The 23404-nt window shown below is 47.1% G+C and overlaps 1 protein-coding gene across 3 annotated transcripts in view; it reads right to left on the minus strand.

Annotated features, from left to right (window-relative positions):
• The window catches only part of LOC134958116 (extracellular serine/threonine protein kinase FAM20C-like), a 402537-nt gene that overhangs the window by 260916 nt on the left and 118217 nt on the right, over nt 1-23404 (minus strand). For 2 of the 3 annotated variants that reach the window (XM_063940487.1, XM_063940486.1), the window contains exon 3: nt 13664-13742. The exons of the other annotated variant lie outside the window; for it this stretch is intronic. In XM_063940487.1, the coding sequence (XP_063796557.1) occupies nt 13664-13742 (79 nt within the window). The remainder of the gene's footprint in view (nt 1-13663; nt 13743-23404) is intronic. 3 annotated transcript variants of the gene reach the window in all.

The raw sequence follows: 23404 nt of genomic DNA on the forward strand, positions 1-23404 counted from the left end.
ATTTATCGGATTAAGTTATTATTCATTGTTCCTGTCATCGGTTATCCCTGTGTGATAATAAATATCAAGCGCACATGCGCGGAACTTTTTGTCCGTTTCCCAGTCTCCTCTATCACTCCTACACTGACCCACTAGTGCCCCCTCTGGGGACATACTAAATCAGAATCCTGACAGTTTGTCCAAGGCCCATGGACCCGGATGGTGGTCAGAGTGTGGGGTCAGGGTCACTCCAGAGTTCAGTGTCACGACTCAATGATCAAGAGTCCAAGAATCAAGAAACCTCCTTCGGTTCCAGCCGATTCCAGCATCCTCGGATCAAATACGGTCCTATCCGTCAGTCTGAGGACTCCTCCGGTTCCAGCTGGTTCAAGCTTTTCTGGACCCAATCCGGTCCCATCCGTCTGTCCAGATCAGCCGATTCCAGTTCCTCCGAACCCGGTGTGGTTCTCTCCAGTGTGTCAAGTAATGAACTCCTGTCTGTCAGTTTTGGAGATGACGTCCTCTCCATCCTAGAATATTTCAAGTTGATTCTACTCTCAAGTGTCCTACATTGTCTTCTGAGACTTCAATTGACATTCAGCCTTCCAAATTCCAGCGTGGGTGTTCGGTGCCCACCCATAAAAGGGGGGGTACTGTCATGAATCTGCATTCTCCATCGTATCACTACTGTGGAACTACAGGTTCCAGCAGTTCATTTCTGTTCCAGTTCTAGTTTTCAGTCTACTGCAGCCTGGAGTACACAGTGCTTCAGCTAACTCACAGCTGATCTGAACACCTAATCCAGCGGGGTGTGCTCTCACAGAGATGCCACACCCAATCACCACAGACCAAGGTGTATAAACTTCAGCTCCTGCCTCAGTCTCATCGCCTTGGACAACACGTCACATTCTGTGAACAGGCGTCTCCTGTTTGCAGTCCTCTGTCTGCAGAGATACCCCTGTGTATTGGACCTGTGGAACTACAGGTCCCAGCAGTTCCAGTTCCGTTCCAGTTTCCAGTTCCAGGTTCCAGTCTTCAATTCTTTGTTTCCAGCAATCTCCTATTTCTGGCATCTCCAAGTTGTTTCCCTGTTCCAGTGTTCCTGTGGAACTACAAGTAGCAGCAACCACTCCAGCTCTCCTGCGAGTCACATTCAGTGTGCAAGTTCCTGTGTTCCAGTCTTCATTGTTCCAGTTTGCTACAAACTCCAGCCACAGTCTGCTACACCAATCTGCAGTAGAGACTTTCCTCAGGTGTGTTCTCAGTTCTCAGCCTCTTCACCTAATTACCAGCATTCCACACTGTGCATTGCCTTTAGCACTTAACATCTTGCTGTGTTAGGTCTGTCTCCTGCTAGGGCCTTGCTTGGCTTAAAGACGTGTGCTTCTACAGAGACTGTGTGCTTTGATGGCTATTCGTTATATACCAGAGTTTTGTTTGCTGCATCTGATTTCATTATTGCCTTATCATTTATATCAGGTTTCAAGTTCATCTTCATTGCTTATTTATTACCAGTGACTTTTGAAATATTAATTTATCGGATTAAGTTATTATTCATTGTTCCTGTCATCGGTTATCCCTGTGTGATAATAAATATCAAGCGCACATGCGCGGAACTTTTTGTCCGTTTCCCAGTCTCCTCTATCACTTCTACACTGACCCACTAGTGCCCCCTCCGGGGACATACTAAATCAGAATCCTGACACGGACATTTCGAGGAAAGGATTTACATTAATACTAATGGTAAGATACATACCAGCTCACACCTCAGCCATGCCGCACAACATGGCATTCAACATAACACACGCCAACAGGCATGAACAAATTACAGCAAACATGCTGAAACTAATAAAACACAACATGTGTAACTCTATTAAACAAAATTGCAAGTAAAGTATGCACTGGGACGGGCGCCCAGCATCCTCTACGGACTAGGAGAAAAGGATTTACCGGTAGGTATCAAAATCCTGTTTTCTCATACGTCCTAGAGGATGCTGGGGTCCACTTCATGACCATAAGGGTTTATACCAAAGCTCCAGTACGGGCAGGAGAGTGCAGATGACCCTGCAGCACCGATTGACCGAACTTGAGGTCTTCATCGGCCAAGGTGTCAAACTTGTAGAATTTTGCAAATGTGTTTGACCCTGACCAAGTAGCTGCTCGGCAAAGTTGCAATGCCGAGAATCCCCCGGGCAGCCGCCCAGGATGAGCCCACCTTCCTAGTGGAATGGGCCTTCACCGACGTCGGTAACGGCAATCCAGCCGTAGAATGAGCGTGCTGAATCGTACTTCTGATCCAACGCGCAATAGTCTGCTTGGAAGCAGGACACCCAATCTTGTTGGAAGCATACAGGACAAACAAAAACTCTGTTTTCCGTATCCAAGCTGTTCTAGCTACATAAATCTTCAAAGCTCTAACCACATCTAGAGACTTTGACTCAGTGAACGTGTCAGTAACTACTGGCACCACAATAGGTTGGTTTATGTGGAAAGATGAAACCACCTTTGGAAGAAAATGTTGACGAGTTCTCAACTCTGCCTTATCTTCATGGAAGATCAGGTAAGGGCTCTTGTGAGACAAGGCCCCAAACTCAGACACCCGCCGTGCGGATGCCAATGCCAAAATCATCACCACTTTCCAAGTGAGAAACTTCAACTCTATCTCTTGTAGAGGCTCAAACCAATCCAATTGAAGAAACTGCAACACCACATTAAGGTCCCGTAGTGCCACTGGAGGCACAAATGGAGGCTGGATGTGCAGAACCCCTTTCACGAAGGTCTGAACCTCTGGAAGAGAGGCCAATTGTTTTTGGAAGAACACTGACAAGGCCGAAACCTGGACCTTTATTGATCCCAATCGGAGGCCCGCCTCCACACCAGCCTTCAGAATATGGAGAAAACATCCCAACTGAAACTCTTCCGTAGGAGCCTTCTTGGATTCACACCAAGACACATATTTTCTCCAAATACGGTGGTAATGTTTCGACGTTACTCCTTTCCTGGCCTGAATAAGGGTGGGGATGACTTCCTTGGGAATACCCTTACGGGCTAGGATCCGGCGCTCAACAGCCATGCCGTCAAACGTAGCCGTGGTAAGTCTTGATACACGCACGGCCCCTGCTGCAGCAGGTCCTCGCGAAGAGGAAGAGGCCGAGGATCTTCTATGAGCAACTCCTGAAGATCTGGGTACCAAGCCCTCCTTGGCCAGTCTGGGGCAATGAAGATTGCTCGAACTCTTGTTCTCCTTATAATCCTGAGCACCTTTGGGATCAGCGGAACTGGAGGGAAGACATACACCGACTGGAACACCCACTGGGCCACTAGCGCATCCACTGCTATTGCTTGAGGGTCTCTCGACCTGGAACAATATTTCTGAAGCTTCTTGTTGAGACGAGATACCATCATGTCTACTTGAGGAACTCCCCAAAGACTTGTCATCTCTGCGAAGACTTCTTGGTGGAGGCCCCACTCTCCTGGATGGAGATCGTGTCTGCTGAGGAAGTCTGCTTCCCAGTTGTCTACTCCCGGAATGAAAATTGCCGACAGAGCCTTTACATGTCTTTCTGCCCAGAGGAGGATCTTCGTCACCTCTGCCATTGCCTCTCTGCTTTTCGTTCCGCCCTACCTGTTTATGTACGCGACTGCTGTTACATTGTCCGACTGGATCTGCACGGAATGATCTTGAAGAAGATGTACCGCTTGTTGAAGGCCGTTGTAAATGGCTCTCAATTCCAGTACGTTTATGTGAAGGCAGGCTTCCTGACTTGACCATTTTCCTTGGAAGCTTTCCCCCTGAGTGACAGCTCCCCAGCCTCGGAGACTTGCATCCATGGTTACCAGGACCCAGTCCTGAATCCCGAACCTGCATCCCTCTAGTAGGTGAGAACTGTGTAGCCATCACAGGAGCGAAATCCTGGCTTTTGACGACAGGATTATCTTCCGGTGCCCATCTTCCCCAACAACTGAATGCACTGATTGATTGACACACTCGATGGTTTCAATATCTGTTTTACCATTTTCTGGATTTCCAGAGCCTTTTCCACCGGAAGAAATACTCACTGAACTTCTGTGTCCAGAATCATCCAGAGAAAAGACAATCTTGTCGTCGGTTCCAACTGTGACTTTGGATAATTTATGATCCAACCGTGTTGTTGGAGTATTGACAGGGAGAGTGTGATGTTTTGTAGCAACTGCTCCCTGGATCTCGCCTTTATCAGGAGATCGTCCAGATAAGGAATTATATTGACTCCTTTTTGACGCAGGAGAACCATCATCTCCGCCATCACCTTGGTGAATACCCTCGGCGCCGTGGAGAGACCGAAAGGTAACGTCTTGAATTGGTAATGGCAATCCTGAACCGCGAATCTCAGATAAGCCTGGTGAGGAGGATTAATGGGAACATGCAGGTAAGCATCTTTTATGTCTACAGACACAATGTAGTCCCCCCTCCTCCAGAGTGGAAATCACTGCCCTCAGTAATTCAATTTTGAACTTGAATCGTTTCAAGTAGAGATTCAGATTTTTCAGGTTTAGGATCGGTCTGACCGAGCCGTCCGGCTTCGGAACTACAAAAAGGCTTGAATAAAACCCCTCCCCTTGTTGTGACAAAGGTACCAGGACTATGACCTGATCCTGACATAAGTTTTGGATTGCCGCTGTTACTGCTTCCCTTTCTGGAAGAGAAGCTGGCAAGGTCGATTTGAAAAATCGGCATGGGGGAACGTTTTGAAACTCCGGCTTGTATCCCTGGGACACTATTTGCAACACCCAGGGATCCAATCCAACCTTGTGTCACACGCCATAGGCGGCGTTCACCGCGCTTACCCCTGCATGCCTGCTGGTCTGTGTTGCGGCCTCTGCTTTCGGTGGTCCACGGGCTCCGGCGTCTGGCCGGCGCGGCTCCCGGCGGTTCCCCGGGGCAGGGGCGCCGCCATGACACCCGGCATCACGTGGGCAGGGAGCAGGTGACGTCATCAGACTGTTCCGCCAATCCAGCGGAGGCGCGAGATTCAAAGTCAGACGCCGGGCAGAGCCTCGGCGCCTGAGTATCGTCTTTTCCCCTGACGTGGATGCCAGTGCTCTTGTTCCTGACGTATCTCTCTGCAGTCGTACCCCAGTGTCTCCGGCACTTCCAGGTGCCAGTGGCTGCACAGTTCAGCGTAAACTGCGGCTGGTGTGTTTCTCTGCAATCCAGTCACCAGTGCTTCTTGGACTCAGCGTGTGCTGCGGGCTAAACGCCGCTCTCAAGTTCTACAAATCATCAGCGTCTTTAAACGCCGCTCTCAAGTTCTGCAAATCATCAGTGTCTTTAATCACCGCTCTCAAGTTCTACAAATCATCAGTGTCTTTAATCACCGTTCTCAAGTTCTACAAATCAGCAGTGTCTTTAACCACCGCTCCCAAGTTTTGCAAGTTGCCAGTGTCTTTAACCACCGTTCTCAAATTCTACAAATCATCAGTGTCTTTAACCACCGCTCTCAAGTTTTATAAATCATCAGTATCTTTAGTCACCGCTCACAAGTCATACAAATCATCTGTGTCTTTAACCACCGCTCACAAGTGTTTCAAATCGTCAGAGTCTTTAACCACCGTTCACCAGTTCTTCAAATCACCAGTATCTTTAAAAACATCACTTACAAGTTCTTCAGTCATTATTATCTTGTATCAACACTCACAAGGACTTTTTTTCCTGGAATCCTTAGCATTACTTACAAGTTCTCCTATAGGCCTGGACATTTCCCCATACGTTCCTTCTCTGCTATGTGACATTGTGTTGCTCTCTTCCTGCAATAAAGTTCTTTAATATTTTCACCAAGCTTTACTGTCAGAGTCCTGTATGAGGAAGACCTATATTAAGCCATCCCTGTTCCGACCATCGGGAGAACCCCCGAGTTCACAATACCCCCAACCTAGGTCAGTGACACCTTGGCTGAACAGTTTGAGACCTGCCCCCACCCGAGTGGCCTCCCGCAAAGGAGCCCCAGCGTCATGATGAAGATTTGGCAGAAGTAGGGGTAGACTTCTGCTCCTAGGAACCTGAAGCTATGGTGGACTTCTTTCCCTTTCCCCTTCCCGCAAAGAAGGGGGAACCTCTCGCTTTTTTGTATTTATTGGGCTGAAAGGACTGCATGTGCGGGTGATATGTCTTTTTGGCCGGTGCAGGCACAGAGGGCAAAAATGTCGACTTACCTGCGGTAGCCGCCGAGACTAACGCATCCAGTCCATCGCCAAATAAGGCCTCACCTTTATATGGGAGAGCCTCCATACTTCTTTTGGAATCTGCATCCGCGTTCCACTGGCGAATCCACAACGCCCGCCGAGCCGATACTGCCATGGTAGCGGCTTGTGAACTCAAGAGTCCAATATCTTTCATCGCTTCTAGCATGTATGCGGCAGCATCTTTGATATTCCCTAACTTAAGGAGTATCTCATCTTTATCAATCGTGTCAATGTCTGATGACACGCTTTCTGACCATTTTTCAATAGCGTGCAAGCAATTGTGGGCCTGAGCAGCGTACCATTGGCAACATAAATGGATTTCAATGTAGTTTCTATCTACCGGTCTGCAGGGAGAATTACCTTCTTTGTCAACCTGGACAGTGCACTGTCTAACACAGGGGGTGACTCCCATTTTTTCCTGTCCTCCACCGGGAAAGGATAAGCTATCTGAATTCTCTTGGAAATGTATTTTCGGGATTCACCCACATCCCTTCAAAGAGTGTATTAAGCTCGTGGGAAGGAGGGAAAGTGACCTTAGATTTCTTTTCTTTATAGAAATAAGCCTTCTCCTGAGGTACAGGAGTGGCTTCCGTGACTTCCAGAACTTCCCTTACAGCCACAATCATATATTGTATATTTTTTGCCAATTTATGATCAATTTCTCTGGAGTCACTATCGTCGACACAAGAATAAGTGTCCGTGTTCGTATCAGTATTCACAATATTCGCAAATGGTCAAATAGTCTCTTATGTGACCCAGAGGGGTCGCCTGCGGATGGAAGTACAGAGCCCTGAAAAATCACATCCTCCATAGATTTTCTCCAGCACTCAGCATGAGATTCAGACTTATCTAATCTCCTATTGATATGATGCATACTATCAGGTATTTCTTTCACCCATGCAGGCTCTTGGTGTGCCAGCAGCGCCACCACATTACACTTCTGTGTCCCTAAAATGGTTTCCTCCGGGGAGGAACTTCCTGCCTCTGACATGTCTTACACACGTGTACAACACACACAGACACACTGGGACTTATAGGGGACAGACCCACAGAAAAATCTGTCAGAGGGACACAGTTTAGGAGCAGCCAGTTCACAACCCCAGCGCCAGTATCTAATGCCTGTGAACACAGAATGCCCACTGACATGCAGTGCTTTTTACACAGTAAAACACACTTGTAAAGCACCAAATTCGCTTGTGCCTCCCCCTATTTTGCACCCTTATACTTGTAGTCAGAAGTGAAGGAGGACCAGCGATGTCTCTGCAGCCTGAGGAGAGAGAAAATGGCACTGAGCAGTGTGCTGGCTGCCTGAGGAAGAAGCTCCGCCCTTTTTACCTCAGAAACTTTTCATAATATTTATACTGGCGGGGGTAGGGCTGTGCCTGGGCATCTTATGCCATTTTTTTGCCAGTTTATGGAGGTGTTTTTTGCTGCCCAGGGCACCCCTCCCCCCCGCACCCTGCACCCTGCAGTGCCTGTGTGTGTGGGCAGAAATGGCGCGCTGCGCTCCCGCCAGCCGCGCTGTACCTCAGCCGTCACTTTTCTTGATAGAAGATCTGTCTTCTTCTACTCACCTGTCTTCTGACTTCTGGCTCTGTGAGGGGGGTGACGGCGTGCTGTGGGAGTGAGCATCTAGACACGGCTAGCGTTCAGTACCCTTCAGGAGCTAATGGTGTCCTGTCAGCCAGAAGCAGAGCCATGAAACTCTTCAGGAAGTTGGTTCCTACTTCTGCCCCCTCAGTCCCACGAAGCAGGGAGACTGTTGCCAGCAGTTCTCCCTGAAAACAAAAAACCTAACATAAGTCTTTTCAGAGAAGCTCAGTAGAGCTCCCCTAGAGTGCATCCAGTCTGCCTGGGCACATTTCTACAACTGAGGTCTGGATGAGGGGCATAGAGGGAGGAGCCAGTTCACACCCATTGAAAAGTCTTAAGAGTGCCCATGGCTCCTGCAGAACCGTCCATACCCCATGGTCATGAAGTGGATCCCAGCATCCTCTAGGATGTATGAGAAATAAATGATAATTTCATCACACATCTTTTATGTAATGTGGCTAGGCAGATGTCTTGCAGCTACGCACTCGAGAGTTTCATTGTGGCCTTATCCCCTCCCATTACATCTCTCACTGACTGAAAGACTTCTAGATATACAGTAGCCCCTCCTGCCAGAATGGGCCGATATATTTTAGCAATTAGAAAGATATAGCAGAGGTGGGGGGGGGGGAGAGAGAGAGAGAGAGAGAGAGAGAGAGAGATGAGGAAACACAGGGAGAGAGAGAGATGAGGAAACACAGGGAGAGAGAGAGAGAGAGATGAGGAAACACAGGGAGGGAGAGAGAGAGAGAGAGAGAGAGAGAGAGATGAGGAAACACAGGTAGAGAGAGAGAGAGAGAGAGAGAGAGATGAGGAAACACAGGTAGAGAGAGAGAGAGAGAGAGAGAGATGAGGAAACACAGGGAGAGAGAGAGATGAGGAAACACAGGGAGAGAGAGAGAGAGAGAGAGATGAGGAAACACAGGGAGAGAGAGAGAGAGAGAGAGAGAGAGAGATGAGGAAACACAGGTAGAGAGAGAGAGAGAGATGAGGAAACACAGGTAGAGAGAGAGAGAGATGAGGAAACACAGGTAGAGAGAGAGAGAGAGAGAGAGAGATGAGGAAACACAGGTAGAGAGAGAGAGAGAGAGAGAGAGAGAGAGAGAGAGAGAGAGATGAGGAAACACAGGTAGAGAGAGAGAGAGAGAGAGAGATGAGGAAACACAGGTAGAGAGAGAGAGAGAGAGAGAGATGAGGAAACACAGGTAGAGAGAGAGAGAGAGAGAGAGAGAGAGAGAGAGATGAGGAAACACAGGTAGAGAGAGAGAGAGAGATGAGGAAACACAGGTAGAGAGAGAGAGAGAGAGATGAGGAAACACAGGTAGAGAGAGAGAGAGAGAGATGAGGAAACACAGGTAGAGAGAGAGAGAGAGAGAGATGAGGAAACACAGGTAGAGAGAGAGAGAGAGAGAGAGATGAGGAAACACAGGTAGAGAGAGAGAGAGAGAGAGATGAGGAAACACAGGTAGAGAGAGAGAGAGAGAGAGAGAGAGAGAGATGAGGAAACACAGGTAGAGAGAGAGAGAGAGAGAGAGAGAGAGAGAGAGAGAGAGAGATGAGGAAACACAGGTAGAAAGAGAGAGAGAGAGAGAGAGAGAGAGATGAGGAAACACAGGTAGAGAGAGAGAGAGAGAGAGATGAGGAAACACAGGTAGAGAGAGAGAGAGAGAGAGAGATGAGGAAACACAGGTAGAGAGAGAGAGAGAGAGAGAGAGAGAGAGAGATGAGGAAACACAGGTAGAGAGAGAGAGAGAGAGAGATGAGGAAACACAGGTAGAGAGAGAGAGAGAGAGAGAGAGAGAGAGAGAGAGATGAGGAAACACAGGTAGAAAGAGAGAGAGAGAGAGAGAGATGAGGAAACACAGGTAGAGAGAGAGAGAGAGAGAGAGAGAGATGAGGAAACACAGGTAGAGAGAGAGAGAGAGAGAGAGAGAGAGAGAGATGAGGAAACACAGGTAGAGAGAGAGAGAGAGAGAGAGAGAGAGAGATGAGGAAACACAGGTAGAGAGAGAGAGAGAGAGAGATTAGGAAATAGGGTGGGGAGATAAGGAGAGCCAGGTAAGGGATAATGCAGTAGGAAAGAGACACAGAGAGATGGGGGAAAACGGGAGGGAAGACTTTGACAGGGGGAAAACAAGTTGTGGTCACAAAAGTTAGTGTCCCACATAGGCAAACGCAGGGGGGGGGGGGGGGGGGGGGGGTTCTGGTTGCCCGGAAACCCCCCCTTCTCTTGGCTCAAATTTTGACAATACCAACGGTATATAATATGATTACTAGAGCTGCTGCCACATCATGCAAGTTAAGAGACAGAGCAGAGCTACTACACATGCCCAGTGGTAGCAGCTTCTTCTATCAAAATTGCGGTGTGTGGATCTGCGCACTCAATCAGTGCACTGGACCAGAGAGTAGCTACCAGGAAGAAGAGACAAGAACCTTATCATGAGGTGGAAGAATGTGTGCTTAGAAAATGTAGTACTGGTTCCATTGTGTTTGCGTATTTATTTATTTATTTATTTATTTATTATAGTATGTTTAACCTTTTCCTGACCACTTATCTTATTTATTTTATTTAAATGTTTGATACAGTCTATACTATAGACCGTCTGTAGTATTACATATTAAATTAATAATACTGTATTCCATGTTCTGCAGACTGTGGATTACATTTGGAAACCTCCCTCTATAAATCCTGCGTTTGCCACTGGCCCAGGGAACGTTTTATCCTTAAGTGAGGAGTTCTTAACCAGTGTATGGCCAGCAAGCTTAGGTGGTACTTGAGCTTGAATGTCACCTATGCAGCCTACACGGTCGTAATCCCTGGACCAGCCTCTGCATTGCTAACCAGCAACAATGCATCAGTGACTTTTTGAATTTGACGCCTGTCAGTGATAAGCTGGTGATGACATGGCTAGAGAGCCTTGGAAGGAACATGTGTCGTCAGTCGCTGTGCTAAGACCGGAGCTAGAGGAGCCAATTCCAAGCTACAGAGTTCAGACACAGACAACAGGGAAGTGAACACTGAACACCAATATGGTAAGTTAACCACTGTGGTTGAGACTGGAACAAATGAATGGGCATACAGATAAGCAAGGGATGGGAGAGGGACAAAACACATGCAGATGAGGGAGGGAAATAGCACATACAGATAAGGTAGAGAGGGGAGGGGAATGCACATGAATGAACATACAGCTAAGGAAAGAGGAGAGCACATACATTGACTGGGAGGTGTGTGTGTGTGGGGGGGGGGGGACACAATACTGGACACAGATGAGAGGGTGGATGAGAAGAATAAAGAACAGGATGTTACATTTAGGCCCTCATTCCGAGTTCTTCGCTCGCTAGCTGCTTTTAGCAGCCGTGCAAATGCTAAGCCACCGCCCTCTGGGAGTGTATCTTAGCTTAGCAGAAGTGCGAACGAAAGGATCGCAGCGCGGCAACAAAAAAAGATTGTGCAGTTTCTGAGCAGCTCCAGACCTACTCAGCAATCACTTGAGACTATTTAGTTCCTGTTTTGACGCCCTGCGTTCGGCCAACCACGCCTGCGTTTCCCCAGGCACGCCTGCGTTTTGTATCTGACACGCCTGCGTTGTGAAAGTACGTCGCGCATGCGCATTGCGCCGCATACGCATGCACAGAAGTGCCGCTTTTGTGCCTAAACGCTGCGCTGCGAACGAAAACAGCTAGCGAACAACTCCGAATGCCACCTTAGAGAGGAGAATACGTGTTCAGGAATTCATACTTTCTGCAAAATGGCGTACCTTTTCAAAGTTTTTATTTGGTAATTGCCCAAAAAAAGTTGAGAACTGGTTTAAATCATTCACGTTAGTGAAGTAGTACTAGTAACATAGAACATCCATATCAAATTAACTTTATTATATTATTGTAACATAGATTGGAGTATCTTCCATATGGCACACTCCGTATTGTGTTATGTGCTATCGGAATGCTCTTTCAGCATAAAGAGTACACTCAAGGAAGATTGGCCAAATATCATGGTTCTCAGGTCTTTGACAGCATCGACAGAGGCCAAAAATGGAGAGACAGCTACTGTAGTTATTGGTTACATCCTGCACATGTGCACAATTAGGAGGACTGTCCAGACCAGCAGACATACCCCTTTTATCTCTGTATGGGAAAATCACCTGACACTGAGGAGTCTACTCATGAAGATGAGTGGTAAAGAATAGTCACTTATCACTATAGAGCGCATCAGTTCGATGCGATCTGTAGCTTGGTTAAGTAGCTATTCATGTACCGCCACCTTTTTAGTGAAGCGATCCGGTACAGACCGGTCTTGTGGTGCCATCTTCTCTTTGTGTTCACTGACGTTTTTTCTAATATTCTGCGCATGCTCTGGCGCCTTCCGTCCTGTGTGATTATGACTGCACATGTGCCGGGGTCACCTCAGCAGCTGGGGTAGGGGCAGTGTGAGGGGTTAGTGGGCAGTAAGAAGGAGGTGACCTGGCATATGCATATGTCTGGTCACCTCGTCGGAAGTGGCGTTGGGGGCAAGCAGGCAGTAAGGAGGTGGGAGCAGAGCAAGGAGGCACTGTGGAGGCAGCAGGCCGGCAGTCAGGAGGAGGAGACCCAGTGTATGCATATGCCCTGGGCTCCTCTGATTGGCTGCTGTCACAGAAGGAGGCGGGAAAAGCGCAGGAGTCAGCCATCTTTACTTCACTTCTCCCCTAACAAGCCTCCTTATACCATCCTGAGATGGCAAATGGATTTCCGGTCTTTCATACAAAAGTATGGTGATGCGATTCAGCCACAGAGCGAGGGTGCTGCTGGAGAAATCAGGAGCTTCTCCACAGTAACCCACTCTATGAATAGCAGCAGGCAGAGAAAAGCCCTGTTTAATGCAAAACAGGGCTTTTCTCTGCTACATGAATAGGCCTCTAAGAGCTAAGTGATTAAACTCCAGTCCCGGATATTTCCTTGATCCTGTGTTTGACTTGTGCTTTTGACGCTCCCTCTGCCTCCATAATGGGTCTCATAACATCTGTATCAACCCAACTTGTGTTTTGACTTTTGAGAGATCTAATATCCTGTGTAACAATTAATTATTTTATCTATTTAAACTAGCTACCTGCATAAATACAGTATATTGTCATCAAAACTGGCAGGGCTCACTTCTGAATATGGGGTTAATTTATCAAGTAGTGAATAAAGAGTGGAGAAGTGTACCACTGGAGAAGAAGATGTCCATAGCAGCTTCTACCTATAAATTTATAGAATGTACTTAATAAATGCTACCTCAAACCTGAAAGGTTGCTATGACAACTTCTCCAACGGTCCACTTCTCTACTATTTTCAATGTGTGATACATCAACGCCATGGTTTCTAATGATAGAAGTACAAAGTGAAGTGGGCCCAGAAACGCCATAAAATACATTGGGGTAGATGTATTAACCTGTAGATGGCATAAGGAAGTGATAAAGCAGTGATAAAGCAGTGTTAAGTGCAAGGTGATAATGCATCAGCCAATCAGCTCCTAACTGTTAATTTACATATGGGAGCTGATTGGCTGGTGTGTTTATCACCTTGCATTTATCACTGGTTTATCACTTCTTTATGCCTTCTCCAGGTTAATACATCTGCCCCATTGTCTTGAAATTTATTTTTTTCATCTATTTTTGGTGAATGATTATCCATAAATGCAACACAATCAGTACTAATAACTGAAAGTTTAAAAAAATACGCACCACTGCCCTCCTCACCAACACTGACATGTTACACCCATCTTCCAAATTTCCTAAACTCTAAAATGACTGTGAGATCCACCAATAAATATATATTATATCTGTTGGTACAGTAACTGATAGTCCAACTCCTGTCATATACTGTGTACTGTGCAGCTTCCCAGTTTAATACTCACTTCATGGGTTTGAAGAGAGCCTGTCCATAGTTTGGAAAAGTCATAAGCAGTTTAAGCTGTGTCCCACCAGTTTTCTGAACTAGAAGAAAGATTGTTACAATATTTAGTTGAATTAAAAAAAATACAAATCATTCATGTTTCTTCTTCAGGTACGTCACTGAGATTGGTGACAAGGACTATTGTAATGTAGCACTCCTCTTATTCAACAATATCAAATTAAAACCAAAATTATTGTAGAATGCCTTTAAACTTCAATATAAACAGTATATGGCACTGGGATGGAGTCTTGCATCTTTATAGTATAATACACACACATACATATATATATATATATAAAAGACAGAGGAGAGTGGCCTTGTCAATAGGAATTCAATCCAACGTTACTTGAAATAACTGCTCACACATCAAAGTTAAAAACAAAAACTTAGCAGTAATATGTCCTTCTGCCATGGAAAGCCTCAAACGGCTGTTGTTCTTACAACACACATAGGGGGTCATTCCGAGTTGATCGCTCGTTGCCGATTTTCGCAACGGAGCGATTAAGGCGAAAATGCGCATGTGCATGGTACGCAGTACGCATGCGCTAAGTATTTTAGCTCAAAACTTAGTAGATTTACTCACGTCTGAACAAAGAATTTCCATCGTTGAAGTGATCGGAGTGTGATTGACAGGAAGTGGGTGTTTCTGCCGTTTTCTGGGAGTGTGCAGAAAAACACAGGCGTGCCAGGATAAAACATGGGAGTGTCTGGAGAAACGGGGGAGTGGCTGGCCGAACGCAGGGCGTTTGTGACGTCAAACCAGGAACGAAACGGGCTGAGCTGATCGCAGTGTAGGAGTAAGTCTCGAGCTACTCAGAAACTGCTAAGAATTTTCTATTCGCAGTTCTGCTAATCTTTCGTTCGCAATACTGCTAAGCTAAGATACACTCCCAAGAGGGCGGCGGCCTAGCGTGTGCAATGCTGCTAAAATCTGCTAGCGAGCGAACAACTCGGAATGACCCCCATGGACCACTGCCGGCTCTGGAGAACAGTGAGTGATGTCACAATGCCTACGTCATACACCACGTCCAGCACATTTCGTGAAATGGGACTTCGTCAGAGGGTTATATACATATAATAAAACTGTAAGGGTTGTGTCTGTACATAGCATTTTTTTTATTTTTGAGAAATATACTTCTAGGGACTGTTTATGAAATATGGAGATGGAGAATATTTTTGGGGGGAATTTTAGTGTACTCTGGTATCACGCAAAAACTACTGTATGAATTGGTTTTCACTACTGTATTGCTTAGTGACCTAGAAAGAACTGAGGTATGTATGATCTGGATGTGATATCAGGGAGAGGAGCAATAAAGAAAAAAACAAATGCTTGACTTCCATCGCACAGCATTGCACTGAAAGTTGGTGTTCCAACCATACTTCTGCGTTGCTTGACTCCGCTCAAGTTATGCAATGAAACCCGCTTTAAAGTCACTGCTTTGTAGAGGAAGCTAATTGAGGCAGAGATTCTAACGGGATGTGTCACAGGTGAGACTATGTTCCTATCATATGTACCCTTTATCCTCAACAATTTTTATTTTCAGTTCAAGCGCCTGCAGTTCCTATAAGAGTCTGCTTCGCTATGATGATCAGCAAGTCGCGGCGGCAAATGCTCAGATCTGCAGATGTAGATCTTAGGGCCAGCTGCTTCTCCCATGACCAGCTTTACGTGGCTTCCTCAGGAGTTGGTAGACCCAAGCATCTTTTTGTAAAAAACTGCAAATATTGAAATTTTGTGATCAATGTGTAAAATATAAACAAGGCTGTTTCGTGGGCCAGGCAAGCCGTGCGATTCTACGGGGCACCACAGCCAATGTCTGCAGCTGTATTTCATGTGGACTGGCTGTCTGCGTGGAACACAGCTGAAAATGTCCCTGCTAAAATGGCTGCCGCCTGATTTAAGACATGCTAGAGGTCCTACTAGACCTCTAGTAACAGGGACATGATGCAGGAGCTCATAGCGCCACTCGCTGGCATTTGGGAAAAAGAAAAGGGGGGGGGGAGGAATGGTTGCACCAACCCCTGACAACGAGCTGGGAGAGGAGGGGGAGGGGAGGGGGGGGGGGGGGGGAGATGCTGCCACCAGCCCCTGACAATGATCTGGAAGAATTGGGGAAGACACGGGCACCAGCCCCTGACCAACAAGCAGTGAGTTTAAAGGTAAGTAGCCTCACTTTGTGTGTGTTATTATTTGCAAATGCTAATAAATATATTATATATATATATATATATGCTGAAGAAAAGGTACAGGTGCGCTGGTGATCATATAATAGGGGTTTAATCAGTCCACAGTGAATGAATCCCTGGGCTGTAGCACTGGTGAAACCAACACCGCTGCAAATCTCCAAAAACGCTCAGAACTCCTTGAGCAAATGTGTCTGGGAAAAAATCAGGAGAATGCGCCCATAGTGCAGATAAATTTATTACACACACAGATTAAAAACAGAGCATTCCATGGATAATAAAAGACTCGTACCATAAATGACCCACTCTTTGGGCCAGTTTGAGCACATAAAACAATCCACCAGGCACAACACCAGACCTGCTGCAATCACAGACCGAACCATGCACCGCGCCGGTGTAAGCCGAACCCGTCAGGTCACTCACGATGAAGCAGCCGGGATGTGTGAGCCGGGTGGGAGAAGACGCACGTCTGACAAGCCCCGCCTCTACGCGTTTCGTAGTTACTTCGTCAGGAGGCTGGCTTGTCAGACATAGTGGGAGCTATATATATCACAGCCGGATGTTTTACAAGCTGAGGGGCAGATTTATTAAGCTCGGTGAAGTGATAAATTGGAAGGTGATAAAGGACCAGCCAGTCAGCTCCTAACTGTCATTTTTTAAACCCAGCCTGTGACATGGTAGTTAGGATCTGATTGGCTGGTCCTTTATCACCTTCCACCTTATCACTTCACTGTGCTTAATAAATCTGCCCCTGAATTCACTAATTAACAACAGTTATATTAGTCCTCCTCCATTACTGCAGTCTTAACCAGAGGCGTAACTAGGGTTTTTGGAGCCCAGGGCAAGATCAATAATGGCGCCCCCCCCAAAAAAAAAAAAAATAATAATAATTTTTTCTTAATAAAAATAATAAATTAATAAAATGATAATAAAAAAAAAAATACAAAAGGAAAGTATGTGCAGACGCCACCGGTGTCACTGCATATAAAGATGTCAGGGTGTGTATGTATGTGTATGTAGGTGCAGTGGTCGAAGTTGAATTTTTGAAGGTGGAATTAAAGAGTGCAGATAGCAATTATGCGCACGCCGAAGGCGCGCGCGCCCCGGAAAAGGGGCGTGGTCACTCAAAAGGGGCGTGTCCTTCAGTGTAGTAGGACCCCTTATACTAACTAGTACTGGTGCCCCTTTCACATTATAGCACACGGTATGAGCCGAAATTCACATTATAGCACACAGTATGAGCCGAAATTCACATTGCCCCACACGGCATGAGCCGAAATTCACATTATAGCACACAGTATGAGCCGAAATTCACATTACCCCACATGGTATGAGCCAAAATTCACATTATAGCACACGGTATGAGCCGAAATTCACATTATAGCACACGGTATGAGCCAAAATTCACATTACTCCACATGGTATGAGCCAAAATTCACATTTCCCCACATGGTATGAGCCGAAATTCACATTACAGCACACGGTATAAGCCGAAATTCACATTACAGCACACGGAATGAGCCAAAATTCACATTACCCCACATAGTATGAGCCGAAATTCACATTATAGCACACGGTATTAGCCAAAATTCACGTTACAGCACATGATATGAGCCAAAATTCCCATTATAGAGTTAGGGGATCCTACACCCAGAATTAACATGGCCTGTGGGGCACTATGATGAGGGGAGCCCGCCCCCTTAATAGACTAATTGCAGAGTTTAGCAGCGGAAGGGCTGCAGCGGTTTCTCACCCCAAGCTGCGGCGCTTCTGCCACCTCCGACACTCCACATCTTCGGCACCACCCGGGATGCAGAGCACCGCACCGGGTATGCACCCTTTTCAGTGTGGTCTGCTGCGCTCCGAAGGGGTTCTTGTTTCATGCTGCAGGATCCCGATGTGCGCCTTCCTCCCCGCTGTTACTGTCACGGTAAGCATTAGTATCGTTTACCGCAGAGGCCATTTTCTGAGGCATATGTGTTAAACCTCAGGAACTGAGATGCCCTTCTCACCATACAGCTGTGTGGCCGAGCCGGGCGGGGGGACAGCCAGCAGCAGCATGCCGGATATCAGCAGCAGAGGGTGCGGGCTGTACATACTTGAGGCAGCTGGATATTCAACAGTGCTGAAAGCCTCCGGAGCCCGCACCCCCGGAGCTGCAGTACACCGGCAGAGGACACCCATCCCCCGAACCCTGCGTAGCCCAAAGCCGGAGATCAGCAGCATGTTGAACGCGGAAGCAGAAGCTGCTTATTGCCGGTCAGCATGCTGCTGATCTCCGGCTTTGGGCTCCACATGTGCATTACAGCCCCCACCCTCGGCTGCTGATATCCGGCATGCTGCCCCTGCTGCTGGCTTTCCACCCGCCCGGCTCGCCCACCCAGCTGGATGGTGAGTGAGAAGGGCATCTCAGTGCCCGTGGTTTAATACATATCTCTCTTCGGTAAATGGCCATTAGTACATCCCACACACACTGATTACACACACACAGACTGGCCACCCCCAAATCCTACACACACCCACTCAGACTACACACACACATTCTCATACTTTCCTCTCCCCCACACACACACTGGACTGCAAAAATTTACGCACACTGACACTGTTCCACACACACACAATTAACACACACTCACACTGTCCCACACACACAATTAACACACACTCACACTGTCCCACACACACAATTAACACACACGCACACTGTCCCACACACCAGTGGCGTGCGGTGAGGTCAGTGGCGTGCAGTGAGGCACTACAGCCATAATGTCCGCCGAATCCTGCCGATGACCCCTACCGCCACTGAGCCAATGCCCGCCACTACCTCTGAGCCGATGCCCGCTGCCACCACCAATGGCTTACAAACTCGCCCACCATCAACTGACCCAGCCCTCCGCCACTAATTTGCAACTCAGTCCAAAGTCGCCAATGCCCGCTGCATGCCTGCTCATCATACTTGTGATATATTGTACATTTTTATAGAAAAAAATAATAATCAGTGTTTGGGACTGGGAAGGGAGTGGGAGGAGGACATGAATGCAATTTTGTTGTCCAGGGTTTCCATTAACTTAATGGAGAAGGGTCTGAATGGGTTAAAAATGTAAAAAAAAACTGCGTGAGGTCCCCCTCCTAAGTATAACCAGCCTCGGGCTCTTTGAGCCGGTCCTGGTTGTTTAAATACTGGGAAAAAATTGGACAGGGGTTCCCCGTATTTAGACAACCAGCATCGGGCTCTTAGTCCGGTCCTGGTTCCAAAAATACGGGGGACAAAAGATGTAGGGGTCCCCCCGTATTTTTAAAACCAGCACCGGGCTCCACTAGCCAGGGACATAATGCCACAGCCGGGGGACACATTTATGTAGGTCCCTGCGGCCGTGGCATTACCCCCCCAACTAGTCACCACTGGCCGGGGTTCCCTGGAGGAGTGGGGATCCCTTAAATCAAGGGGTCACCCCCCTCCAGGCACCCAAGGGCCAGGGGTGAAGCCTGAGGCTGTCCCCCCATCCGTGGGCTGTGGATGGGAGGCTGATAGCCATGTAAGTAAAAAAAGAATATTGTTTTTTGTTGTGGAACTACAAGGCCCAGAAAGCCTCCCCCGCTTGCTGGTACTTGGAGAACCTCAAGTACCAACATGCAGGGAAATAACGGGCCCGCCGGTACCTGTAGTTCTACAACAGAAAAAATACCCAAATAAAAACACAACTCACACACCGTGACAGTAAAAATTTATTAAAGCACACTGACACACTCACACATACTTACCTATATCCCACGCCGGTCACGTCCACTTGTCCAGTAGAATCCAATAGGGGTAGCTGTAAAAATGAGAGACAGATTACTTACCTACATCCCACGCTGGTCACGTCCACTTGTCCAGTAGAATCCAGTAGGGGAATCTGTAAAAATGAGAGACAGATAACTTACCTACATCCCACGCCGGTCACGTCCACTTGTCCAGTAGAATCCAATAGGGGTACCTGTAAAAATGAGACACAGATTACTTACCTACATCCCACGCCGGTCACGTCCACTTGTCCAGTAGAATCCAATAGGGGTACCTGTAAAAATGAGACACAGATTACTTACCTACATCCCACGCCGATCACGTCCACTTGTCCAGTAGAATCCAATAGGGGTACCTGTAAAAATGAGAGACAGATTACTTACCTACATCCCACGCTGGTCACGTCCACTTGTCCAGTAGAATTCAATAGGGGTACCTGTAAACATGAGAGACAGATTACTTACCTACATCCCACGCTGGTCACGTCCACTTATCCAGTAGAATCCAGTAGGGGAATCTGTAAAAATGAGAGACAGATTACTTACCTACATCCCACGCCGGTCACGTCCACTTGTCCAGTAGAATCCAATAGGGGAATCTGTAAAAATGAGACACAGATTACTTACCTGCATCCCACGCCGATCACGTCCACTTGTCCAGTAGAATCCAATAGGGGTACCTGTAAAAATGAGAGACAGATTACTTACCTACATCCCACGCTGGTCACGTCCACTTGTCCAGTAGAATTCAATAGGGGTACCTGTAAAAATGAGACACAGATTACTTACCTGCATCCCACGCCGATCACGTCCACTTGTCCAGTAGAATCCAATAGGGGTACCTGTAAAAATGAGAGACAGATTACTTACCTACATCCCACGCTGGTCACGTCCACTTGTCCAGTAGAATCCAGTAGGGGAATCTGTAAAAATGAGAGACAGATTACTTACCTACATCCCACGCCGGTCACGTCCACTTGTCCAGTAGAATCCAATAGGGGTACCTGTGAAAATGAGAGAGAGATTACTTACCTACATCCCACGCCGATCACGTCCACTTGTCCAGTAGAATCCAATAGGGGTACCTGTAAAAATGAGAGACAGATTACTTACCTACATCCCACGCTGGTCACGTCCACTTGTCCAGTAGAATTCAATAGGGGTACCTGTAAAAATGAGAGACAGATCACTTACCTACATCCCACGCTGGTCACGTCCACTTGTCCAGTAGAATCCAGTAGGGGAATCTGTAAAAATGAGAGACAGATTACTTACCTACATCCCACGCCGGTCACGTCCACTTGTCCAGTAGAATCCAATAGGGGTACCTGTAAAAATAAGAGACAGATTACTTACCTACATCCCACGCCGGTCACGTCCACTTGTCCAGTAGACTTCAATAGGGGTACCTGTAAAAATTAAAATGATACTTACAAACTGCAATCCACAGGAGGAGAGAGAGAGAGAGAGAGAGAGGGGGGGGGGAGAGACTAACCTGCTGCTGCTGCTGGGGAGACCGGCACACACTGCAGGGCCACGACGGGAGGACGGAGCCGGCGGAGGAGGGGGGAGAGCCGCACACAGCCGCTCCTGTCAGCGGCAGCGGAGGAGGACGGGGCGCACACTACAGACGCCAATAACCGCCGGGACAATTAACACACACACACAATTAACACACGCACACTGTCCCACACACAATTAACACATACGCACGCACACTGTCCCACACACACAAATAACACACACGCACACTGTCCCACACACACAAATAACACACGCACACTGTCCCACACACACAATTAACAGACGCACACTGTCCCACACACACAATTAACAAACACGCACTGTCCCACACACACACAATTAACACACTCACACTGTCCCACACACACACACACACTTAACACACGCACACTGTCCCACACACACACAATTAACACACACGCACACTGTCCCACACACACACAATTAACACACGCACACTGTCCCACACACACACAATTAACAGACGCACACTGTCCCACACACACACAATTAACACACACGCACACTGTCCCACACACACACAATTAACACACACTCAAACTGTCCCACACACACACAATTAACACACTCACACTGTCCCACACACACACACACACACACAATTAACACACTCACTGTCCCACACATACACAATTAACACACACGCACACTGTCCCACACACACACACAATTAACACGCACTCAAAACTGTCCCACACACACAATTAACACACTCACACTGTCACACACACAATTAACAAACACGCACTGTCCCACACACACAATTAACACACTCACACTATCACACACACACAATTAACACACACACACTGTCCCACACACACAATTAACACACGCACACTGTCACACACACACAATTTACACACACTCAAACTGTCCCACACACACAATTAACACACTCACACTGTCCCACACACACACACAATTAACACACGCACTGTCCCACACACAACACACACGCACACTGTCAGACACACACACAATTAACACACACACACTTAACACACACACACACACAAAATGTCCCGCACCCCCTACCCGCTCACCGGCACTCACTGCTGTTCAGGGGCCGCACGCCCCCCCGAGGTCGCGCACGCGCATGCGCGCACCTCCGCGGTCGCGATCGCGCACACAGTCACTTTGCAGGGGGGAGTAGGGGGAGGCTCCTGGCTGCCGCTGCCTGTCTATTGTGACAGGCACAGCAGCCGGGGAGGCAGGGAAAGCGACGCGGGTAGCGCCGGCGGAATCCCTGAAGCATGGGGCGAGTGGGCCGTGCAGGTGCCGGTGGCGCCCCCCTCTGTTGGGGCTGCCATGGCGCCCAGGGCACGTGCCCTGCTCGCCCCGTGCTAGATACGCCTCTGGACTCTTAACATACCACGGGAATACATAGATAATTAGACATCTACCAAACAAGCATGTGTCAATGAATACTTATAAACCACATATTTAAAACAGTTTAAAAATGAATTATATAGTATGTGTCAATAAAACAAGATTTTTTAAAAACATTAAATGTCTGCTACATTAAAGTGCCAGTGCCAGCTTCATACAGGAATATATTACCGCCCATATGCGCTAATTGTACAGCTGAAATTAGTGCAGTTTTGCAGAGTGTCCAAGAGGCAGCTGGTTATGAAAAAAAATAATAATAACAGGCATACTGTGAGAAAGTATGCAACTATAGATATAGTAAACAATATCACAGTAAGCGTATATATCAATTTTGAATTGCTCACGATATATTATCATCAGTGTTTTCCCAGTAGCAGGTAAAGCTAGTCATTTCAATTACACAGTCCTATTAATTTAATTTTCTTAAGAGGCAAAAAAATGAGAGTATGACAGAACGTCACTACCAATATACTAGATATTATTAATGGACATTACATATAGTAACCATCTCCAGAGTGCTAGCACATCTTATTTAAGGAAGTATATAACCAAACAGGATCCAAACAGAGTATATTATCTGTCTCTAATAAATGGGGTGATCTCATAGTTTTCATTGAGACCATGGGGGATCAGTGTATTAAGTGTTAGTATCCAAAATGTCTCTCTTTTAAGTAAACGTTCCTCTCTATTACCTCCCTATTTTTTAGGTGCCACATGTTCAATCCCGGCAAATCTTAGAAGAGATGGATCTGCATTATGTCGTTCTAAGAAATGCCGCGGGACACTGTGGTTCATAACT

The sequence above is a fragment of the Pseudophryne corroboree genome, chromosome 9, assembly GCF_028390025.1.
Source record: "Pseudophryne corroboree isolate aPseCor3 chromosome 9, aPseCor3.hap2, whole genome shotgun sequence".
Taxonomy (NCBI): Eukaryota; Metazoa; Chordata; class Amphibia; order Anura; family Myobatrachidae; genus Pseudophryne; species Pseudophryne corroboree.